The sequence below is a fragment of the Rosa rugosa genome, chromosome 5, assembly GCF_958449725.1.
Source record: "Rosa rugosa chromosome 5, drRosRugo1.1, whole genome shotgun sequence".
NCBI lineage: Eukaryota > Viridiplantae > Streptophyta > Magnoliopsida > Rosales > Rosaceae > Rosa > Rosa rugosa.
The window spans coordinates 13,949,515-13,968,020 of record NC_084824.1 but is presented as its reverse complement, the minus strand read 5'-3'; the positions used below and the strand labels follow the sequence as shown (position 1 = coordinate 13,968,020).

The following is an 18,506-nucleotide window of genomic DNA, read 5'->3' as shown; positions in this document are numbered from 1 at the left end:
ATTTTGTTGTTTCACACTTTATACTTGTAAAAATACTTTTCACGTTTTATACTCACTTGTGTACTTAACTTGTGTCTTATGTACAATATAGTTGTTAAATTATACTTGTAGTTTGTAATTCATAGTTACTTGTTTATATATTTTTGTATTTCTTTGTTAATTATAGTTACTAACTTTATTTAATGTAGGTACAAGTCTAGGCTGAAAGACTTTAAACATTAAGCGCTGCATGGGAGGCAACCCATTTCAACCGTAGCTGTGGAGGAGCCATCAACGCAGATTTGCTCTCTTAAACTCTATCTCCTCTATTACTATTTTCTGATTGTATCTATGTTATTTGAGTTTTTAGTTTTTGTTTTTAGGTTTTCTTGAGTTAATCATTCCATTCACATGATAATTGTTCATTGCATGCTCTAACTTGTTTAACATTGAGGACAATGTATGATTTAAGTGTGGGGGGAAGGATTAATGCTTGTAGTTAGTTTTTGTCATAAAAAGAAAACAAAATAAAAAATCGGAAAAATCAGAAAATTAAAATAAAAAAAAATTTAAAAAAAAAAAAAAAAATCGTTAACTTTGTTTTAGGATTTATATTCATGTTTCGGTTTTTGTTTATCTTTGTTCTTTAGTTTGTTTGTTTTGTTTGTTTGTTATTAGAGTCAAAATGAATTTTGGGTAAATATCTTCTTCATCGTAGGCGCATCCAATGGGATGTGATGTCTAAGGTCTAGTTTGGATATGAGAAGTGCTGACAAAGGGTCTTGTCCCCTGTCAATCAAGTGAGCTGAGCTCCGCCAAAATCGTTCCTCTCTTCACCTGGTCATGTTCAAAAGGAGTTACCGAAAGGAGAAGAGAAATATCCCTAAGTCCAAAACGTTTTTTTTCTTGTATGTTGCGTCACTTTATGTGTTGTTCTTGTTTTTGTTTTGTTTTGAGTCTTAGGATGCCTTTCAACTGTCTGGGATGATTCTATATCTCTGAAATCATGACTAAAAGAGGATCACAACATTGAGATGATTTTAAACATGGTATTCTTTGGTTAATTGAGATATATGAAAAATGTGTGCCTTGTAGTGGATATGGATTGCATGACCTTGGTACAGAATATGAGCATGTTAAGATGAGTTGTGATTCATAAAGCCCATGTGAGATAATTGAACCATGTCCCTTTTTCTTGGAGTGAAATGAAAAATATATTCTTAATTTCTTGGCGATGTTTTGATGATCTCATTATTCTTTCATCTTGATTGACTGCTTGACATAGATTAAAACTTAGTTTAAATTAACTAGGATTTTATTTATATTATTGAATGCCAAAAATTGATACGCTCAAAGCAAGCGCATAATTTAACCCTGAAAACATCGTTAGTAGTATAAGCAAATAGGGATCGTTCTATTCCGGGGATTGAGGGTACACCTGTCATTGTCAAAAAAAACAAATAAAGAATTAAAATAATAAAGTAAAAAGTATTATGTACAAAAATAAAATAAAGAATAAAAATATATACAAGTTAATATAAAAAGGGGGGGGTTTTGAGATTATAGATGTCACGCCCCGGATTTTGAATGATAAATTCAAATCCGAAACCTGAATAATTACAATTACAAAAAAACCAAATCTCGAAACTTCGAGTTCATTATTACAATTCACTCTCACAATATATTATAAAGCTCAAATGAGCATAACACACCTCACAACTTACAATTGTTGTAAAACTCTAACAATTGCTCTAACCGCACGATCACCGTCCTGGTTCTCCTGTCCTGTAGGATTACCCGCTACACAATTTGAATAGTGTACCGGGAGTTGCAACAACACAAAACCCGGTAAGCTTTTTACAGCCAGTATGAGTAAACAAGAAAGAACTGTTGATTTATTAGATTTCAAGACTACCACAAACCCACGTTACTTTCTCACTCTCATATATATATATAGACACTTATGAGTTACTCTCAATTTAGCTCATAAGATCACTCACTCTCATATATATATGTAGACACTTATGAGTTACTCTCAATTTAGCTCATAAGATCCCTCACTCTCATATATATATATAGACACTTATGAGTTACTCTCAAATTCGCTCATAAGATTTCCCAACATTTGGTAGACAGACTCATATATATATATAGACCCTTATGAGTTACTCTCAATTTCCCTCATAAGGTTACCATATATATATTGACACTTATGAGTTACTCTCAATTTCACTCATAAGGTCACTCCACATTTGGCAGACAGACTAGAGCTCTAACTGAACGTAACCACTCGTCCGGCCACAGACGTGATTACGATTTAATACTATTAATAACCACCAGCCCGGTACGAGAGCGTGATTCACTAATAGATGCCATGGTCACCTCGTGACCTAGTGATCTCCACAGATCACAACAATTTATTGTTCCTCAACAATAAAACTCAACACCTCTCACAATATATTGTTTCTCAACAATAAACTCAATACCCCTCACAATATATTGTTTCTCAACAATAAACTCAACACAACTCCAACAATACATATTATTTACAGACATTCACACAGGAATGTCTAATACACCAACAATAGTTCATATGATTGCAAAATAAAGCAATTAAATATATTGGGTTCGTAATATGAACCACGTGAGGTTTACTCACCTCGATATTCCCGCTGCGTCTTCAATTCAACACAATACACACCGAAATCTTTCACCCAAGGGAGACCGTCAATCACCTTGGAAGTCGACGGATCCGATGAACCCTAGTTTCAAAACTCCAAAATTCGATCACCCCGGATCAAATCGCTGCAAGCCTTCTTGGGGATAGCTTCTACTTCCTCTGGGCTAGAAAAGCCCTCAAAGAACTCGAGCTATAGTGGCCGGAGCTGGGAGAACCAAGGTGGCGAAGGAAGACGATTTCCAGCTCGACTGCACCGTGTTCTTCGACTTGTAGCGGCTACCACGTTGGTTATTTCCCCTCGATGTCTTCTACAAAGTTGTAATATAGCTCAAGCCCAACAAAATCCCTTTTGGAATCAACTCGATTCGAGGTCGGATGAGAGAGATATCGGCCGGTGAAGGAAGAGCAGCATCGGGCGAATTCCAGCTCGAGCTGTGCAGCTTCTCGGCCTCCTAGCGCCTTCCATGGTTCTTTTCTCACTTTTATGTCTTCTAGGAAGTTTTAACTGACTTCAAGGCGAATGAAAATGCTTTTGAAATCAAGTCGATCGGAGGTCTGTGGAGGGAGATATGGCCGGTGGAAGAGAGAGGCCGAAATCTGGGCTCGGGAGAGAAAAATCTGCAGAAATGGAAATTTTCGGGATTTTTTTGCTATTTATAGAAATTTCCCCAAATTTCAATTGATCATAACTTTCTCATACGAACTCCGATTTTTGCGTTCCACATATGCACGAGATCGTATCGACGAGCTCTACAACTTTCATGAAGGAAGTTTTCCCAAATTCCCAATGTATAAAAAGTCAACACCTTTGACCTCCCCTAAAACGTTCAGTTTTCGAAATAAAATCGTTCGAACTAATTCCACACTCCTCTAAGCTTCGTACTCGTGTCCACGACCACGAAATCATTTCCAAAACGTCATCGGAAATTAACTTGAATTTTTCGGGTATTACAATCCACCCTCCTTAAAGAAATTTCGTCCCGAAATTTAAGCGCAAGTTAATTGCTCTCGATTACGGTTAACCTAACCATCGAATCTCCATCCTTTCCAAAGCTGTAGTAATCTACAAAGCCACAGCCCTTTGTATAAAAATACATTCCTAAGGCCACTAAATCCTTTCATCACAAAAGTAAACTCACACAAAATCACCACATGGATCCTCACATAGATCATCTCATAGATCATCACATAGATCTTCACATAGATATTCACATAGATCATCTCATAGATCATCACATAGATCTTCACATAGATATTCACATAGATCATCATCCTGTACTGGCATACAAGCACAGTAAACATTCTCACAAAGCGTTTCGCTACTCAATTAGCATCACGGTAAATCTCTATAGTAAAACTTAAGCATGCACTATTCTACACAACAATAGAGATGCATCACTCAAAACAAATCATCCCCAAAAGCATGCCAATAAAATCTGACACCCAGTGATGATGACTTGGGCTTGCTCAATCCTTGGCTAAGCATTAGGGCTGGCCAATTGGGCCTGAAGAAATCGGACCATCCACATTTCGAACCGGCCCAAACCACTTTGGGTTTAACATTTGGGCCTACTATTCGGGCCGAACGATTGGGCTTAACATTTGGGCCTACCATTTGGGCCTACCAATCGGGCCGAACAATTGGGCTTACTATTTGGGCCTACCAATCGGCCCACCAACTTCCAGCTCGGCTACGGTATGAAATTGTACATACCGTATATACGTATACATACCGTACAGACCGTATATACGTATGCATACCGTACAACTGTATATACGTATGCATACCATACAGACCGTATATACGTATGTATACCGTACATACCGTATATACGTCCGTATATCAAGCATATACGAGATCCAAAAATATTTGTAAGAGGTAAGGTTCGAACTCCCGACCTCGAACACGAAGGTTTTGCTCCCAACCACTGAAGCAAGAGCTGCCTTCATTAATATATGCTCACGTGTTATATTTATTATGTCATAAGTGACATAAATAAAATAACGGGGGAGGCAAGGTTCGAAACCTTAACCTGCTGCACAAGGGCTTTGCCCACCAACCACTGGAGCACAAGCTGTGCTTAATATAATGTGTACAAATGTTTTACTTATTATGTCATAAGCGAACATAATAAAAATAAACGAGAGGCAAGGTTCGAACCTCTGACCTCTTGTACAAGAGCTTTGCTCTTCAACCACTAGAGCACCAGCTGCTCTCGCTGTTGTCCTCACAATTCTTTTATTTATTCTATCAAAAGCAATAGAATAAACACAAACTGTCGGTACACTCCACGTGCCACGACACGTCTCTTCCGTGATTTACGGAAAGTCAAATCTGCTTTCGGCTACAGCTGTCTGCCACAGCGCCTCGAGATTCCCTCGGTCCCCTTACACGCTCAACACGCGCCAACAGCTTTTCCGGTTTTCGGGGCGACTTTAATCCAACGCGTGGATTCAAATTCTGAGATCGTTCATCCAACGGTGGAGATCTGCTCACCTTGTTCTATAAATAGGTGCATTCTGGAGAAAAACTGTTCACTCCAAAAGAAAAGAAATTTTCTTCCGAGCTCAAGTCTTTCTCTCTCAACTCTTCAGCCTTTCTCTTCTCAAAATCCTTTCTTCATCAATTTCAATCCTTCTCTTCTGATCTTCTCTCCCATCTAGTTGATTCAATCCCATCTTTCCTCTGAACTTTCAGATCTTCAATATTTTCCTCCAAATCTTCAATCCTTCTTTCTCAGATCTTTTCTTCCATTTGAAGATTCGATCTCATCTTTCCTCTGAGAATCTCAGATCTCCAATCACCAGTTCAACAACTCCAATCCTTCTAACAAAATCTCCCTCAAACACTAAACCATGTATTCCTCGATTTCCACATCCTCTCACCCCATGACCCAAGAGCCACGAACTCTGCAACTAATGGAGCTCCAAACCCCGCAACAAATGGAACCACAACAACAGCAACCAACAGAGGAGGGAGGAAACACCCAAGCAGCTGGAAGTAGTGCCAACATGGATTTCTGGCGAAGCCGTACCAGGTGGATTCCTACTCCAGAACAAATAAGAATCCTCAAGGATCTTTACTATGTCAAGGGATTTAAGTGCCCAACTACAGAGCAGATTCACGAGATCTGTCTCCAGCTGAACCAGTATGGGTATGTTGAGGGTAAGAACATTTACTTTTGGTTCCAGAACGTCAGGGCTCGAGAGAAGCAGATGAATAGGTGTAATCAGGCTGCTCCAGTGCCCATGAGAACTAGTTCTCTTGGTACTGGTAGATCCATTGATCTCAATTTTGGGTCCACTGGTTCTACTGGTGCTGGTGGATCCATCGACATCAATTTTGGGCCAGCTGGTGGATCCATTGACATCAATTTTGGGTCCACTAGTTCTACTGATGATGGTAGATCCATTGATCTCAACTTTGGTTCCACCTATTCTACTGGTAATGAAGGATTTATTTACTTAAATTTTGTTTCGTATTCTTCCTCACACTTCAACACTAATACCAGTACAACTCTTTTGGCACAACAGGAGGACAAACATCCCTGCAACAACGAGGAGGAGATCACCAGGAGGTTCAAACTCTTCCTCTGTTCCCCGTGCACGGCGAGGACGTCTTTGGTAACCTGAAGGCTACTTCCGAGGAAGGTAGCGCTTTTGGTTACTATTCTGGTGGCTCAGGCGGTTACCACAGTGGCTCAAACGTTTCTCTTGAGCTCAGCCTCAACCCATCCGGAGCTACTGACTAGGCTTAGTATAGCATAGTCCTCGCTTTTTTTTTTTTTTTTTTTTTTTTGTAATATAAACTCAATAAGATGGTGTGCATGTTTTCTTTCCTGTTTGTTTAACCAACAACAACACCAAGGATCGAACCTTGGTCACCCAATACTGTTTTCAAAACCATAAACAACTCTACTGCACACATCTTTCATAATGATGCAATAAAAACAATCACTCAAAAAGAATCCAACAATCAATTAAGTCGCATCGAGGTCTAGCTAGTATCCTCTGAGTCAAACCAAACACAACAATTTCATCGATAGGATTAGGGATTTATAAAGCTAAACACATCCTGAGTTAGCTAGGAAAAACCCACGTCTTTAGAGTTACTCTTACAACTCTTATAGAATCTCGATAATTTCATCTATCAATTGCTTCAACAAAAACTCACCACAATTCAATCCCTAACATTTAGCGATTCAGAAATCGAATCAAACTCCATATCACATAGTAATTCACTTGAACCACTATGGATACCTAACAAAGTCACTAAAATCAATATCTGAAATTGCGTTTAACTATATCACCTAAAATCAATCACCAAAGGCAAACCCTTGCCTGACTCTAACATGTCCTCCATGCTTCTTCCTGCACCATACATAGGCCTCAAAATTCAATTTCATTCACTTGAACAAAACTATATTCACAAGTCACGGTCAGGTCATCAACCCATGGTGTTCAAATGAATAAATTTCAAATCCAGTTTTCCTTGTGAATCGCAACATATCGTTCCAAAATGATGCAAGCAACATCAACCACGTATATAAGACATATCTCACGAACTCAATTCAAATTCCGAATCACCAAAACTACTACTAATTCCAATTCTACCAACAATCCTGATTCTGAAGGAATTATAGTACTCAACGACAACCCAAAACAATGGTCTCTCATCTCTAACCATCGAGCACAAAATAAAATTCTTGTCTCGCACCTCAAACCCTGCTTAACAACTTACAAGCACAAGGAAGAAGTAACCACAATAATTTCTTCCCTAACCTCAACCCTACTAACAAACTCCACAAGGACATCTCATTACAAAACAAGATATCTATTATTTGACATGTACATCTCATCTAAAAACATATGTACGTCCAACTTAAGAAGACAAACTTTCTATCCATTAATACTCGTATCCACACTAGGTACGTGCATAGGTCCACATCATGCCTTCAACCAACACTTCAACATCCAAAAGAACCTCACTTCCATACAACAATCCTCGTTGACTTAACAGAGTTGAATCAAGAGGTTCCTATTCCTCAAGGATTGTAACTTGCGGCCACTGAACTTATTCCCATACGAACCTACAAGACAACTGTAAGGTTCTAAGTACAACCCCTTCGAATATCCATCACCTAAGGAGTATAGTATGCTTGGCTAATACATGTATAACACTTAAAACACAGTATAAGTCAAATACAATTTCATATTAACCAAGTCAATACTATAGGGAAGGTATTCACGTTCCCTAAACAACCTAGCGGCCTAAACAACTCCCAACACTCACGCATACCCAATGACTTAGCCAATACCGAAGAGCACACGATGGGGATCCGCTGCAGACGGGCCATCACTCGAAAGGTATTGACACATCACCAAATATGCACCTTACGCTCTGATACCAAACTGTCACGCCCCGGATTTTGAATGATAAATTCAAATCCGAAACCTGAATAATTACAATTACAAAAAAACCAAATCTCGAAACTTCGAGTTCATTATTACAATTCACTCTCACAATATATTATAAAGCTCAAATGAGCATAACACACCTCACAACTTACAATTGTTGTAAAACTCTAACAATTGCTCTAACCGCACGATCACCGTCCTGGTTCTCCTGTCCTGTAGGATTACCCGCTACACAATTTGAATAGTGTACCGGGAGTTGCAACAACACAAAACCCGGTAAGCTTTTTACAGCCAGTATGAGTAAACAAGAAAGAACTGTTGATTTATTAGATTTCAAGACTACCACAAACCCACGTTACTTTCTCACTCTCATATATATATATAGACACTTATGAGTTACTCTCAATTTAGCTCATAAGATCACTCACTCTCATATATATATGTAGACACTTATGAGTTACTCTCAATTTAGCTCATAAGATCCCTCACTCTCATATATATATATAGACACTTATGAGTTACTCTCAAATTCGCTCATAAGATTTCCCAACATTTGGTAGACAGACTCATATATATATATAGACCCTTATGAGTTACTCTCAATTTCCCTCATAAGGTTACCATATATATATTGACACTTATGAGTTACTCTCAATTTCACTCATAAGGTCACTCCACATTTGGCAGACAGACTAGAGCTCTAACTGAACGTAACCACTCGTCCGGCCACAGACGTGATTACGATTTAATACTATTAATAACCACCAGCCCGGTACGAGAGCGTGATTCACTAATAGATGCCATGGTCACCTCGTGACCTAGTGATCTCCACAGATCACAACAATTTATTGTTCCTCAACAATAAAACTCAACACCTCTCACAATATATTGTTTCTCAACAATAAACTCAATACCCCTCACAATATATTGTTTCTCAACAATAAACTCAACACAACTCCAACAATACATATTATTTACAGACATTCACACAGGAATGTCTAATACACCAACAATAGTTCATATGATTGCAAAATAAAGCAATTAAATATATTGGGTTCGTAATATGAACCACGTGAGGTTTACTCACCTCGATATTCCCGCTGCGTCTTCAATTCAACACAATACACACCGAAATCTTTCACCCAAGGGAGACCGTCAATCACCTTGGAAGTCGACGGATCCGATGAACCCTAGTTTCAAAACTCCAAAATTCGATCACCCCGGATCAAATCGCTGCAAGCCTTCTTGGGGATAGCTTCTACTTCCTCTGGGCTAGAAAAGCCCTCAAAGAACTCGAGCTATAGTGGCCGGAGCTGGGAGAACCAAGGTGGCGAAGGAAGACGATTTCCAGCTCGACTGCACCGTGTTCTTCGACTTGTAGCGGCTACCACGTTGGTTATTTCCCCTCGATGTCTTCTACAAAGTTGTAATATAGCTCAAGCCCAACAAAATCCCTTTTGGAATCAACTCGATTCGAGGTCGGATGAGAGAGATATCGGCCGGTGAAGGAAGAGCAGCATCGGGCGAATTCCAGCTCGAGCTGTGCAGCTTCTCGGCCTCCTAGCGCCTTCCATGGTTCTTTTCTCACTTTTATGTCTTCTAGGAAGTTTTAACTGACTTCAAGGCGAATGAAAATGCTTTTGAAATCAAGTCGATCGGAGGTCTGTGGAGGGAGATATGGCCGGTGGAAGAGAGAGGCCGAAATCTGGGCTCGGGAGAGAAAAATCTGCAGAAATGGAAATTTTCGGGATTTTTTTGCTATTTATAGAAATTTCCCCAAATTTCAATTGATCATAACTTTCTCATACGAACTCCGATTTTTGCGTTCCACATATGCACGAGATCGTATCGACGAGCTCTACAACTTTCATGAAGGAAGTTTTCCCAAATTCCCAATGTATAAAAAGTCAACACCTTTGACCTCCCCTAAAACGTTCAGTTTTCGAAATAAAATCGTTCGAACTAATTCCACACTCCTCTAAGCTTCGTACTCGTGTCCACGACCACGAAATCATTTCCAAAACGTCATCGGAAATTAACTTGAATTTTTCGGGTATTACAATAGAATTGAAATTAAAATTAAATGAAATAAAGAAAGTGTAAAAACACATATACAAAGGTGGAACACAAGAAACAAAGATCAAAACTACAATCATATGAATGAAATCCAATTACAATTCCTATAGTTGATTATCTATGTCATGAGAAATAAGTTGACCATGTGAAACATTCAAAGCAAATGATTTCCCATATTTTACTTTCCTTTAATATTTAATCTAAGTGAAAGCACCTAAATTAAACCTATTGAACATGCAATCATAGTCTAGAAAACTAGCTAATCAAGAACACATTCAATGCATGAAGAACAAAGAAAGGATGTCAACCAAAGTGCACAACCTAGTATGAAAAAGTCCATCTATTTGCAATCCTCCTTAATTGATTTCGACTTTTGTCCAAAGCCTTTACTACTTAAATCTAGCACCAATTACATGCATATATCCTAAGTTGGCCATCAAAGAACACGTACATATAAAAGTTTTCCATAATCCAAAATCAATTAAGCAATCTCACATAAGCAACATAAAAATCAACATAAAGAAATCACAATTTTTATTCAAACATAGAAATTGGGCTTAAACTTTGCCCTTAATGTTATTGTTAACTAGAAACAAATTCCTACGAAATTAAATAAGGAAAAAGAATGAATTACACCGTGAGTTGGAGATGGAGATGGAGTGCTTGAAACGTTGAAATCTTGAATCTTGGAAGCAAGCCTTCAATGTGGACGATGGAGGATATGATATTCCCGGCTCCTTCTTCTTCTTCTTCTTCTTACTTGAAAACGCAGAATTTTGCAACTAGAGAATGGAGAGAAAAATGGAATGGAAATGGAGAGACAAAGAAGATGAAATGGATGAAGGAATGTTCTTTAGAGTGAGAGGAGAAGGTGTTTATATAGGGAAGAAAAAGAAGAGTGAAATGATAAATGGAAGAAAAATAATGAAAGTGGTTTGTAAAATATGGAAAAGATGGAGTAATGATGAAATGAAAGCAAGGCATGAAGGTGCAGAAGTATGGAAGTGATGATGATCTATTGGAGCAGAAAAATATATCCAAGGAAAAAGAGAAAAGCATCTAGCTTTCTTCATGTGGGTAGGAAACTTGAACATGTGGTGTTGAGCTGTTTTAGGTCAGTTTCTGCCCTTTTATTCCTTCAATTATTTCTCCAACAGGAATTCAGTTTTGGCTCGTGACTTCTTCATATGAAATGATCTACCATGAGTGTAGATCATTTTGGTAAAATTTCAGAATTTATTTCCATGCCTTTGGGCTGGAAATGCTGCTGGACCTCTTACAGGTCCAGTTTTCCAGTTTTGCTTCTGCAGGAAATTGGGCTGACTGTTTGAAGGCCTTCCACTCAATTATAGCTCTGGCACTCTTCATAAGAAATGATCCTTAGGATGTGTAGAATGGATCTGGAAAGTTTCAGCTCATTTGAAGTTCATTTGGTCTGGCGGTCGCTCCTTCTTCCTTGCTTGGCTTGGTTTCTCCTAGCCGGAGTAGGAAAATGTGTAAAATTGACATTTTAGTACATTTCCATTTTTCTCCACCATTTATAGGTAAGTGTGGACCTAATGCTCATTTCACCATCATTTACTCCAATGTACCTAAGAAAATAGAAATTGAGTTAAAAATCGATTCGTTAAGGAATTAACTAAGCAAAATGTGAGGAATTAACTATTAAAATACCACTTTAAAATGCTCCTATCATTCATCCATAAGAAATAAACTTAGATATTCAATCCTAATGGAGTTCAAAAAGCTTGCTGTCCATGCCACTTGATTAACTGAAGTACTGAACTAATCCAAAGCCTTCGAGAAGAGAGGTAATCGAAAACCAGGTTACAGCAGCAAAAAGACAAAATGTAACCTTTCAAGACATCAAGCATACTACCTGAAAAGAAAACAAAATGATAGGGTTTAGAATAAGTGAGAACACAAAAGAGAAGAGAGCATGAAGATAAATGGAATTGCTAACCTCCTAAATTTCTTTCACTGCCTAGGAGACCAGCTCCGAGCACACATAAAGGCATGCAGTGTGTTGGGCTTCATGTGAACCATATTTCTATCAGCTGGCCTTGGTCCAGTACTGAATGCCTGATGTGAAGTTGCAAGCATAACTGGAATGGCCAAAAAATCACGTGCAATCTTACAAAGAATAGGATACTTGGTGCCTGCAGTGCTCCACCAAGCCAATACATCAAAATCCTTACTCCAAGGTAAGACGGGTTCTTCCAGATAGCCTTTCAATTGAGTGAACTTCTCGTAGTCTTGTAACACACTAAATGTATGATTCACATGTCTTGGAGTAGCCCCTTCAGAATCAGATACAGAAGCAGATGATTCACTTGTGCAGTTCACTTTTTCAGAAACACGGAGTGCATATTCATCAAATAGTTTGTCAAAGGCCCCCAATACAGCTGCAGCTTGTGAGCTTCCATCCGGCCCCTTGACTTTGGAAGAAGCAAATTCGACGTATTTCATTTTAAACCGAGGATCCAGAGCTGCAGATATTCCTAACAGCAAGAACATTTTATCCCAATACCTGTCAAAAGCTTTCAACATACCCTTAACTACTGTATTAACAAAACTATCAGAGTCAACCGATGCTTGGGTCAGAATTTCATGAAGCTCATGTAGGTGATAAAGATAAACATTAGCAGTCAGTTGCTTTGCTTGAAATAAAGCATTTGACACTTCATATATGCTGTCTACGATCTTACAAACTCCTTCAACTTTCTTCCATTCCTCAGGGGTGGGTACAACATCAGTGTCAACTGAAGAGTATTCTCCCGCTGACCATAACTCCAGAGCTTCTTTTAGATGGGAATTTGTCACATTCCACACAGGAGTTATAGATACAAAACCACACAAGAAAGATAGCTTGTCAACTATTTTTTTAATCTTGTTAAATGCACCCTGCACCATTGTGGCTATCATTTCCTCAAAACAATACACACGAAACAACTGATCATTAAGTTGGATTCCCTTCTTTTCTTGAATGTGATTCTTCACGCACCCAACCAATTGATCGTAGCCAACATCATCATTAATCATAGCGAGTGTGGATATCTTCTTCTCAATGCCAAACTCCTCAAGCCACCTAAAAACACCCCAATCATCATCGTCATAAAGAACAGCAGACGGGCCCAAATCCTCCTTAAGCATAAGACCACGAGAGTGAAGCACCCACTTTTGCAGTTTCCACTTCTCATCAACAAAATGAGCAGAGAGGCACAAGTAATCATCAGGACAGAAGCCGTTACTAGGATTTTCATGCCTCAATATCTCCACCGACAAGCTAATCATTCCATCAAATTTTCCCAAGAATTCCTTAACTCCCGCTTTCCTTTCCTTATAGATTTTGCAGAATTCACTCCCAACCTCTTTGAAATTAGGCTTAAACCGCGGGTTAAGCACCTCCAAAAATCTTCTAAATCCAACGCCTTCAAGAAGGTTAGGTGGAGTGTCTGGATCAGCAATGTACTCAGCAAGTGCCCTCTGAAATCTTTCCTCTTGCTCAGCTGCCTCAGCATCACTTAATGGAACCCTAGACATATCTACCAAACATAAAATTATTAGTACCATTCCAACCCATTTCTTAAAACTTCCATTACGAAATCAAAGTAACAAGTAAACTAACATTGGCGTATAAACAAGGATACCCATTAACAACAATACCCAAAATCTTGCACTAACATCATAAAAATGTAAACTTTATCAACCACAGCACTCAAATCTTATATCAACAATAAAGATGATAAAAAAATTGATCATGCTTATAAATCATTATACTTCAAAATGACGGATCAAGTAGTTAGTGAAAAAAAATATTTATATATTTATGTAGCATGAAAAGCATGACAAGGTTAAGGGACTGATAGAAGCCAAAAATATTCTACATTTATTTTGCTAAAGTGAATAATATAGATACAATTTTGAGATGGAGACAAACCTGAAACGATGTTTGGGATGAGAGGCCCAGAAGAAGAATTGAGGAAAGAGCACAATGAAATTTGGGGTTTTTTTTGTAGGAACTAGGAAGTGGAATAGACTGAGAGAGAGAAAATCATAAATAGAGAAAGGGTTGCTGTGCCTAGGTTAGGTTATGCTTCGTTTTGGCGGGAAAGTGAGTAAGGAGAGTATCAGAGCCGTACATGTGGTTAGCTTAGGAACAAAGTCCGCCTTTCATTAGACCTGTAAATGGATCGGATTTGGATCGGATCGACCTAAATCCAAATCCGTTTACTTAAAAAAAAATTCGATCCAAACCCGCTCCGTTAACCCGGAGGATCATTGATAGCTCGATCCAAATCCGTATCCGCCGGATTAACGGATACCCGATCCGCTAATCCGACCCGTTTATAATTTTAAATATTTTAAAATTTTAAATAATAATATTAAATTTATATCATGATACCTCATAAGATATTAATAAAATATTAAAACAACATGAAAAGTATCACCAAAAGTAGAATTACATTATCAAAATTCTTAATGTTTCTTGGAATGTTGGGTGATGGACTATCCCTTAGATTTCTGCAAAAAAAATTGTATTAGAAATATAAAATATATGATATTATATATATATATATTTTAAATAATATATTAATAAAAAATAATATTTTATTATTACAAAAACGGGCCGGATCATTAACGGATCGGATCGACCTAAATCCGTATTTGATCTGTTGAATAAACGGGTTAACGGATTCGGATCATTAACGGATCAACGGATCAAAATTTTCGATCAAAACCCGTCCAATAGCCACGGATCTGGAGCGGGTCCGGATCAAAATCCGGTCCATTTACAGGTTTACCTTTCATATTCTATGGATCTATTTTTTTTTTCCTCAATGCTGATCTTGGCTTGGAGTAGGCCTATGTAGTATGTACCATGTAGGCTTTGAATTTATGGCTTCTAAGGTATTGATTTTACAAATAACTAACATGTTATAGTCTATCGGTTATAAGAGTCATTAGTTATTATTAAGGAGATTATATATTTCATCTGGCAATTTGGTATCAGTTAGGCTACGTTTTTTGGTTGGCAGTGGATACTGAAATTATTTAATGATCTTGAGAGTGTAATACCATGAGTCCATGACTTAAAAACTGTCGCTTTTTGTCGTTCACGAAAGAATTTTGTTTATGTGTTTAGAGGATGAGCTCGATATCTGCTTCTAATATTTTAATTAAGAGAAAAATTCAGTCATCGTCCCCAAATTATGCTGTCAAGGCCAATTTGATATCTGAACTCTCAAAAGTATCAATGTGATAACCAAACACCTATTTTGACATCAACGTGATACTTCCGTCCAAAATTTGTGACGGCTCCGTCTGTTTGCTGACGTGGCAAGGGTAAAATTGTCTTTCTCAACTAATTGATTAAAAAAAAAAAAATGAGATCGAGTTCTGTCTCTCTCTCTCTCTCTTCCTTTGCCAATCTGATCCTCTCTCCTTTCTATCACAATTGGTTATTTTTCTGGGAATGGATTTGTGGGTTTATAAACAGCAACCGAAATGGAGAATTTTTTTTTTAATCGAAAGCATCTGTGGCTTATGAAGAATAGTCGGAGCAACGTGAGAAGCCTCTGGGGAGGAGAGCCGAGGTGGATGTCCGGCGCAACCAACTGGGAAACCGGTAAGCCCCACCACTTCTCCTCCTTATTATCCTCCTCCACCACTCCCACCAGTAAGCCCCGCCATAGCTGCAGCTTCCCAACCCCAAACGGCGCCGTGATGCCGCGCCATCGGCTGCCGCAGCTTGACCTGGAGCTTCTCTCCCTTAAGAGCTCCGAGTCCTACACCTCCCTCGAGGACCTCCTCCCCTCCTCCTCAATCCCTTTTCAAAGATTTGTACTATTTTTCTTTGTTACAATATGTCTCTCCACCAATCCAATCAATCATCTTTTGAAGCGCCTGAAGCACCGTTCTTCCCGGTCAGCTTTATGCTTGCAGCGGAGCCATTCGACTGACTATTCACCGGCTGCAAGGTTGGCAAGGTTGGTTCAATCAATTAACACATACATGAATTTCAATACCCAAAAGTGAAATTGTAATGCAATGATTGTAATGTTACCTCAGCTGTGGCTTTGGTCATTTTCGATGATTTAGCAGCCCTGTAATTTAGGAATTGGAAGAAAGCTGTTTGCCCATAATGGGTGAAGTTTTGCCCAGAGATACCGGGATAGCTCGGTTTGCCGGCGACCCGCGAACCCAATCGCCCGACCCGAAACGCGGAACGATCGTGAACCAGATTGGTGACTCCAGCGATCCCATATTTATTCAGCTAATCCACCTTCTGCATCAGGTCTAGTGCGCTTGTTTATAGACTTCGACTATTGCTAGACTTCTGCAGCAGATTGGTTGCACTGTTCATCTTCTTTTCCTTAATCTGAAGAAGATAATGACTATTCCGATAAGAAAAAAATGATAATATCTAAAAGATTTTTAACCTAATTCCTTATTACTACTAATATCTACTTTTACTTGTTTACCCTTTCAAACTTATGTGATTTTCATAGTATATGTATAAGGGATATTTACGTAAAAAAGTTATGTTTCCAAATACGCTATTAGAATTATGATTAGAAATCCTGATTTTTATTTATATTATGGTATCTAATTATTATTTTTTTATAATTATATTTATCATATGTAATTTATTTTTAATTAAAATTTTTAACTGATATATCTTAACGTACCGCGTTCCATAGAGACTGGCTTACCACGTACCCGTACCGCGTACCCGTTCCGCAATGACCCGCGATCCAGGTAACACTGGTTTTGCTTTTGCCATCCCCTGGGGTTGAGCCCTATAGGTTTAACAAATTTTGATTCAGTTAGGAGCCCAACTAGGCAGCCCCTTTAGGTCCCCAAGACCACCTCTTCACGGGCATAAGAGGAGCTGGGTAGTAGTAAAGTAGGCTTAAGCAACATCGACTCTCCTGATGATGATGTCAAGTTTTCTGGGAAAGTTCCTAGATCATCAGAGAAGAAGAAGAAAAGAAGAAGAAGATGAAGAAGAAGGAAAAAGAAAAAGAAAAAAAATGAATTAACAAAAGAAAAGGGTACATTGGTCTTTTTCTTTGTTTTTGGTCTTCATGTGCTTGCCACGTCACTTTTTTAACGGAACCGTCACAAATTTTGGACGGAAGTATCACGTTGATGTCAAAATAGGTGTTTGGGTATCACATTGATACTTTTGAGAGTTCAGGTATCAAATTGGCCTTGGCAGCATAGTTTGGGGACGGTGACTGACTTTTTCTCTTTAATTAATTAGTCCCTTCTAATGATCGAGGTTTTGACTTTTAATCTCTCCTAAATTGTACGAGTACTTAAGGTTAATGCAGTGTGTTTGTCTAGCCTCTCGGTTTTGTTCTGAATCTTGAACAAAAAAAAGGATTTTTTCCTAATTCCTAATAATAAGATTAGTTTCCTAGTTTTTTTTAAGATTCCTAATGACTTGATGAGATTGTGCTCCATATAAGGCACCAATTGAATTGTATTTTCACAATTCATAATTCGACGATCTCAACGAGCCATGTTTTCCAGGGCTTTTAGGTAACCTAAAACGAAATCCAGTGCCCAAAGCTCCATGTTAGACAAGTTACATGAGACGCTTGGGATGCTTGAGAAAAATGAGATCGGATCGACTAGAGAAGAAGGCTGCTGTTGAATTTGAAAGGGCCAAAGAATTCGCCAGAGCAAAGAATAAAAGCTGTGCTATACAATGTTTGAAGAGGAAGAGGATGTTCAAAAAGCAAATAGAGAAAGTTGGAAATTTCCGATTGCGAATCCATAATCAGATGATGATCCTACAAGGTGAAAAAATGAAGGCAATGCAGAAAGCAATCAACATTGATGACGTGGATAAGACCGTAGATGAGATTAATGAGAAACAGATCCAGGAAGCTTTGTCAACTCCAATTGGTTCAGCTGCTGATTTTGATGATGATGCATTGGTAACAGAACTTGAAGAGTTGGATCGAACATACAATTAGTTCCTGCAACTACAACTACAGTTCTTACAGGGATTAGGCAACCAACTCATCCTATTCCCCACAAGCGCGAAGAAAATGAACAGGTTGCTTTGTAGGGTGAGATGGCAATATAGGCAGCTTACAAAATGCATGTGGTGGTAGAGTCTTTGAATTTTCTGATGCTTTATCGAGTGTTTATGCTTGAAAGTTGAAACATTAATTTAAATTGCATTTTATGATGAACTTTATTTTTGTACAAGGCATTGGAAACCTTTATTTGACAAGAATATTGAACTCGATTAAACTCAAATCAAACTTTCACTAGCTGTCAGATAAAACTAAGTGCATTTTCTTGAAAATATTCTTAAGGGGAATATCACAAA

General features: G+C 38.4%; 1 protein-coding gene, 2 long non-coding RNA genes and 1 pseudogene across 3 annotated transcripts; 1 reads left to right on the top strand and 3 right to left on the bottom strand.

Moving 5' to 3' along the window:
- Positions 1 to 1,574: 1,574 nt before the first annotated feature.
- On the bottom strand, positions 1,575 to 5,246 carry LOC133711974 (uncharacterized). The gene is made up of 2 exons (XR_009847094.1): positions 2,639 to 5,246; positions 1,575 to 1,779 (listed from the first exon to the last, which is right to left on the bottom strand). It is a non-coding gene; the product is annotated as an uncharacterized LOC133711974 (long non-coding RNA).
- Positions 5,247 to 8,100: 2,854 nt separating this feature from the next.
- On the bottom strand, positions 8,101 to 10,132 carry LOC133711975 (uncharacterized). The gene is made up of 2 exons (XR_009847095.1): positions 9,165 to 10,132; positions 8,101 to 8,305 (listed from the first exon to the last, which is right to left on the bottom strand). It is a non-coding gene; the product is annotated as an uncharacterized LOC133711975 (long non-coding RNA).
- A 1,722-nt stretch (positions 10,133 to 11,854) lies between these two features.
- LOC133711230 (zinc finger BED domain-containing protein RICESLEEPER 1-like) lies at positions 11,855 to 13,696 on the bottom strand. The gene is made up of 2 exons (XM_062137385.1): positions 12,117 to 13,696; positions 11,855 to 12,032 (listed from the first exon to the last, which is right to left on the bottom strand). Exon 1 carries the CDS (start codon positions 13,694 to 13,696, stop codon positions 12,131 to 12,133), a length of 1,566 nt encoding a protein of 521 aa, XP_061993369.1. The 3' UTR covers positions 11,855 to 12,032; positions 12,117 to 12,130.
- Positions 13,697 to 17,714: 4,018 nt separating this feature from the next.
- LOC133711229 (vacuolar protein sorting-associated protein 32 homolog 2-like) lies at positions 17,715 to 18,144 on the top strand (annotated as a pseudogene).
- Positions 18,145 to 18,506: the final 362 nt, after the last annotated feature.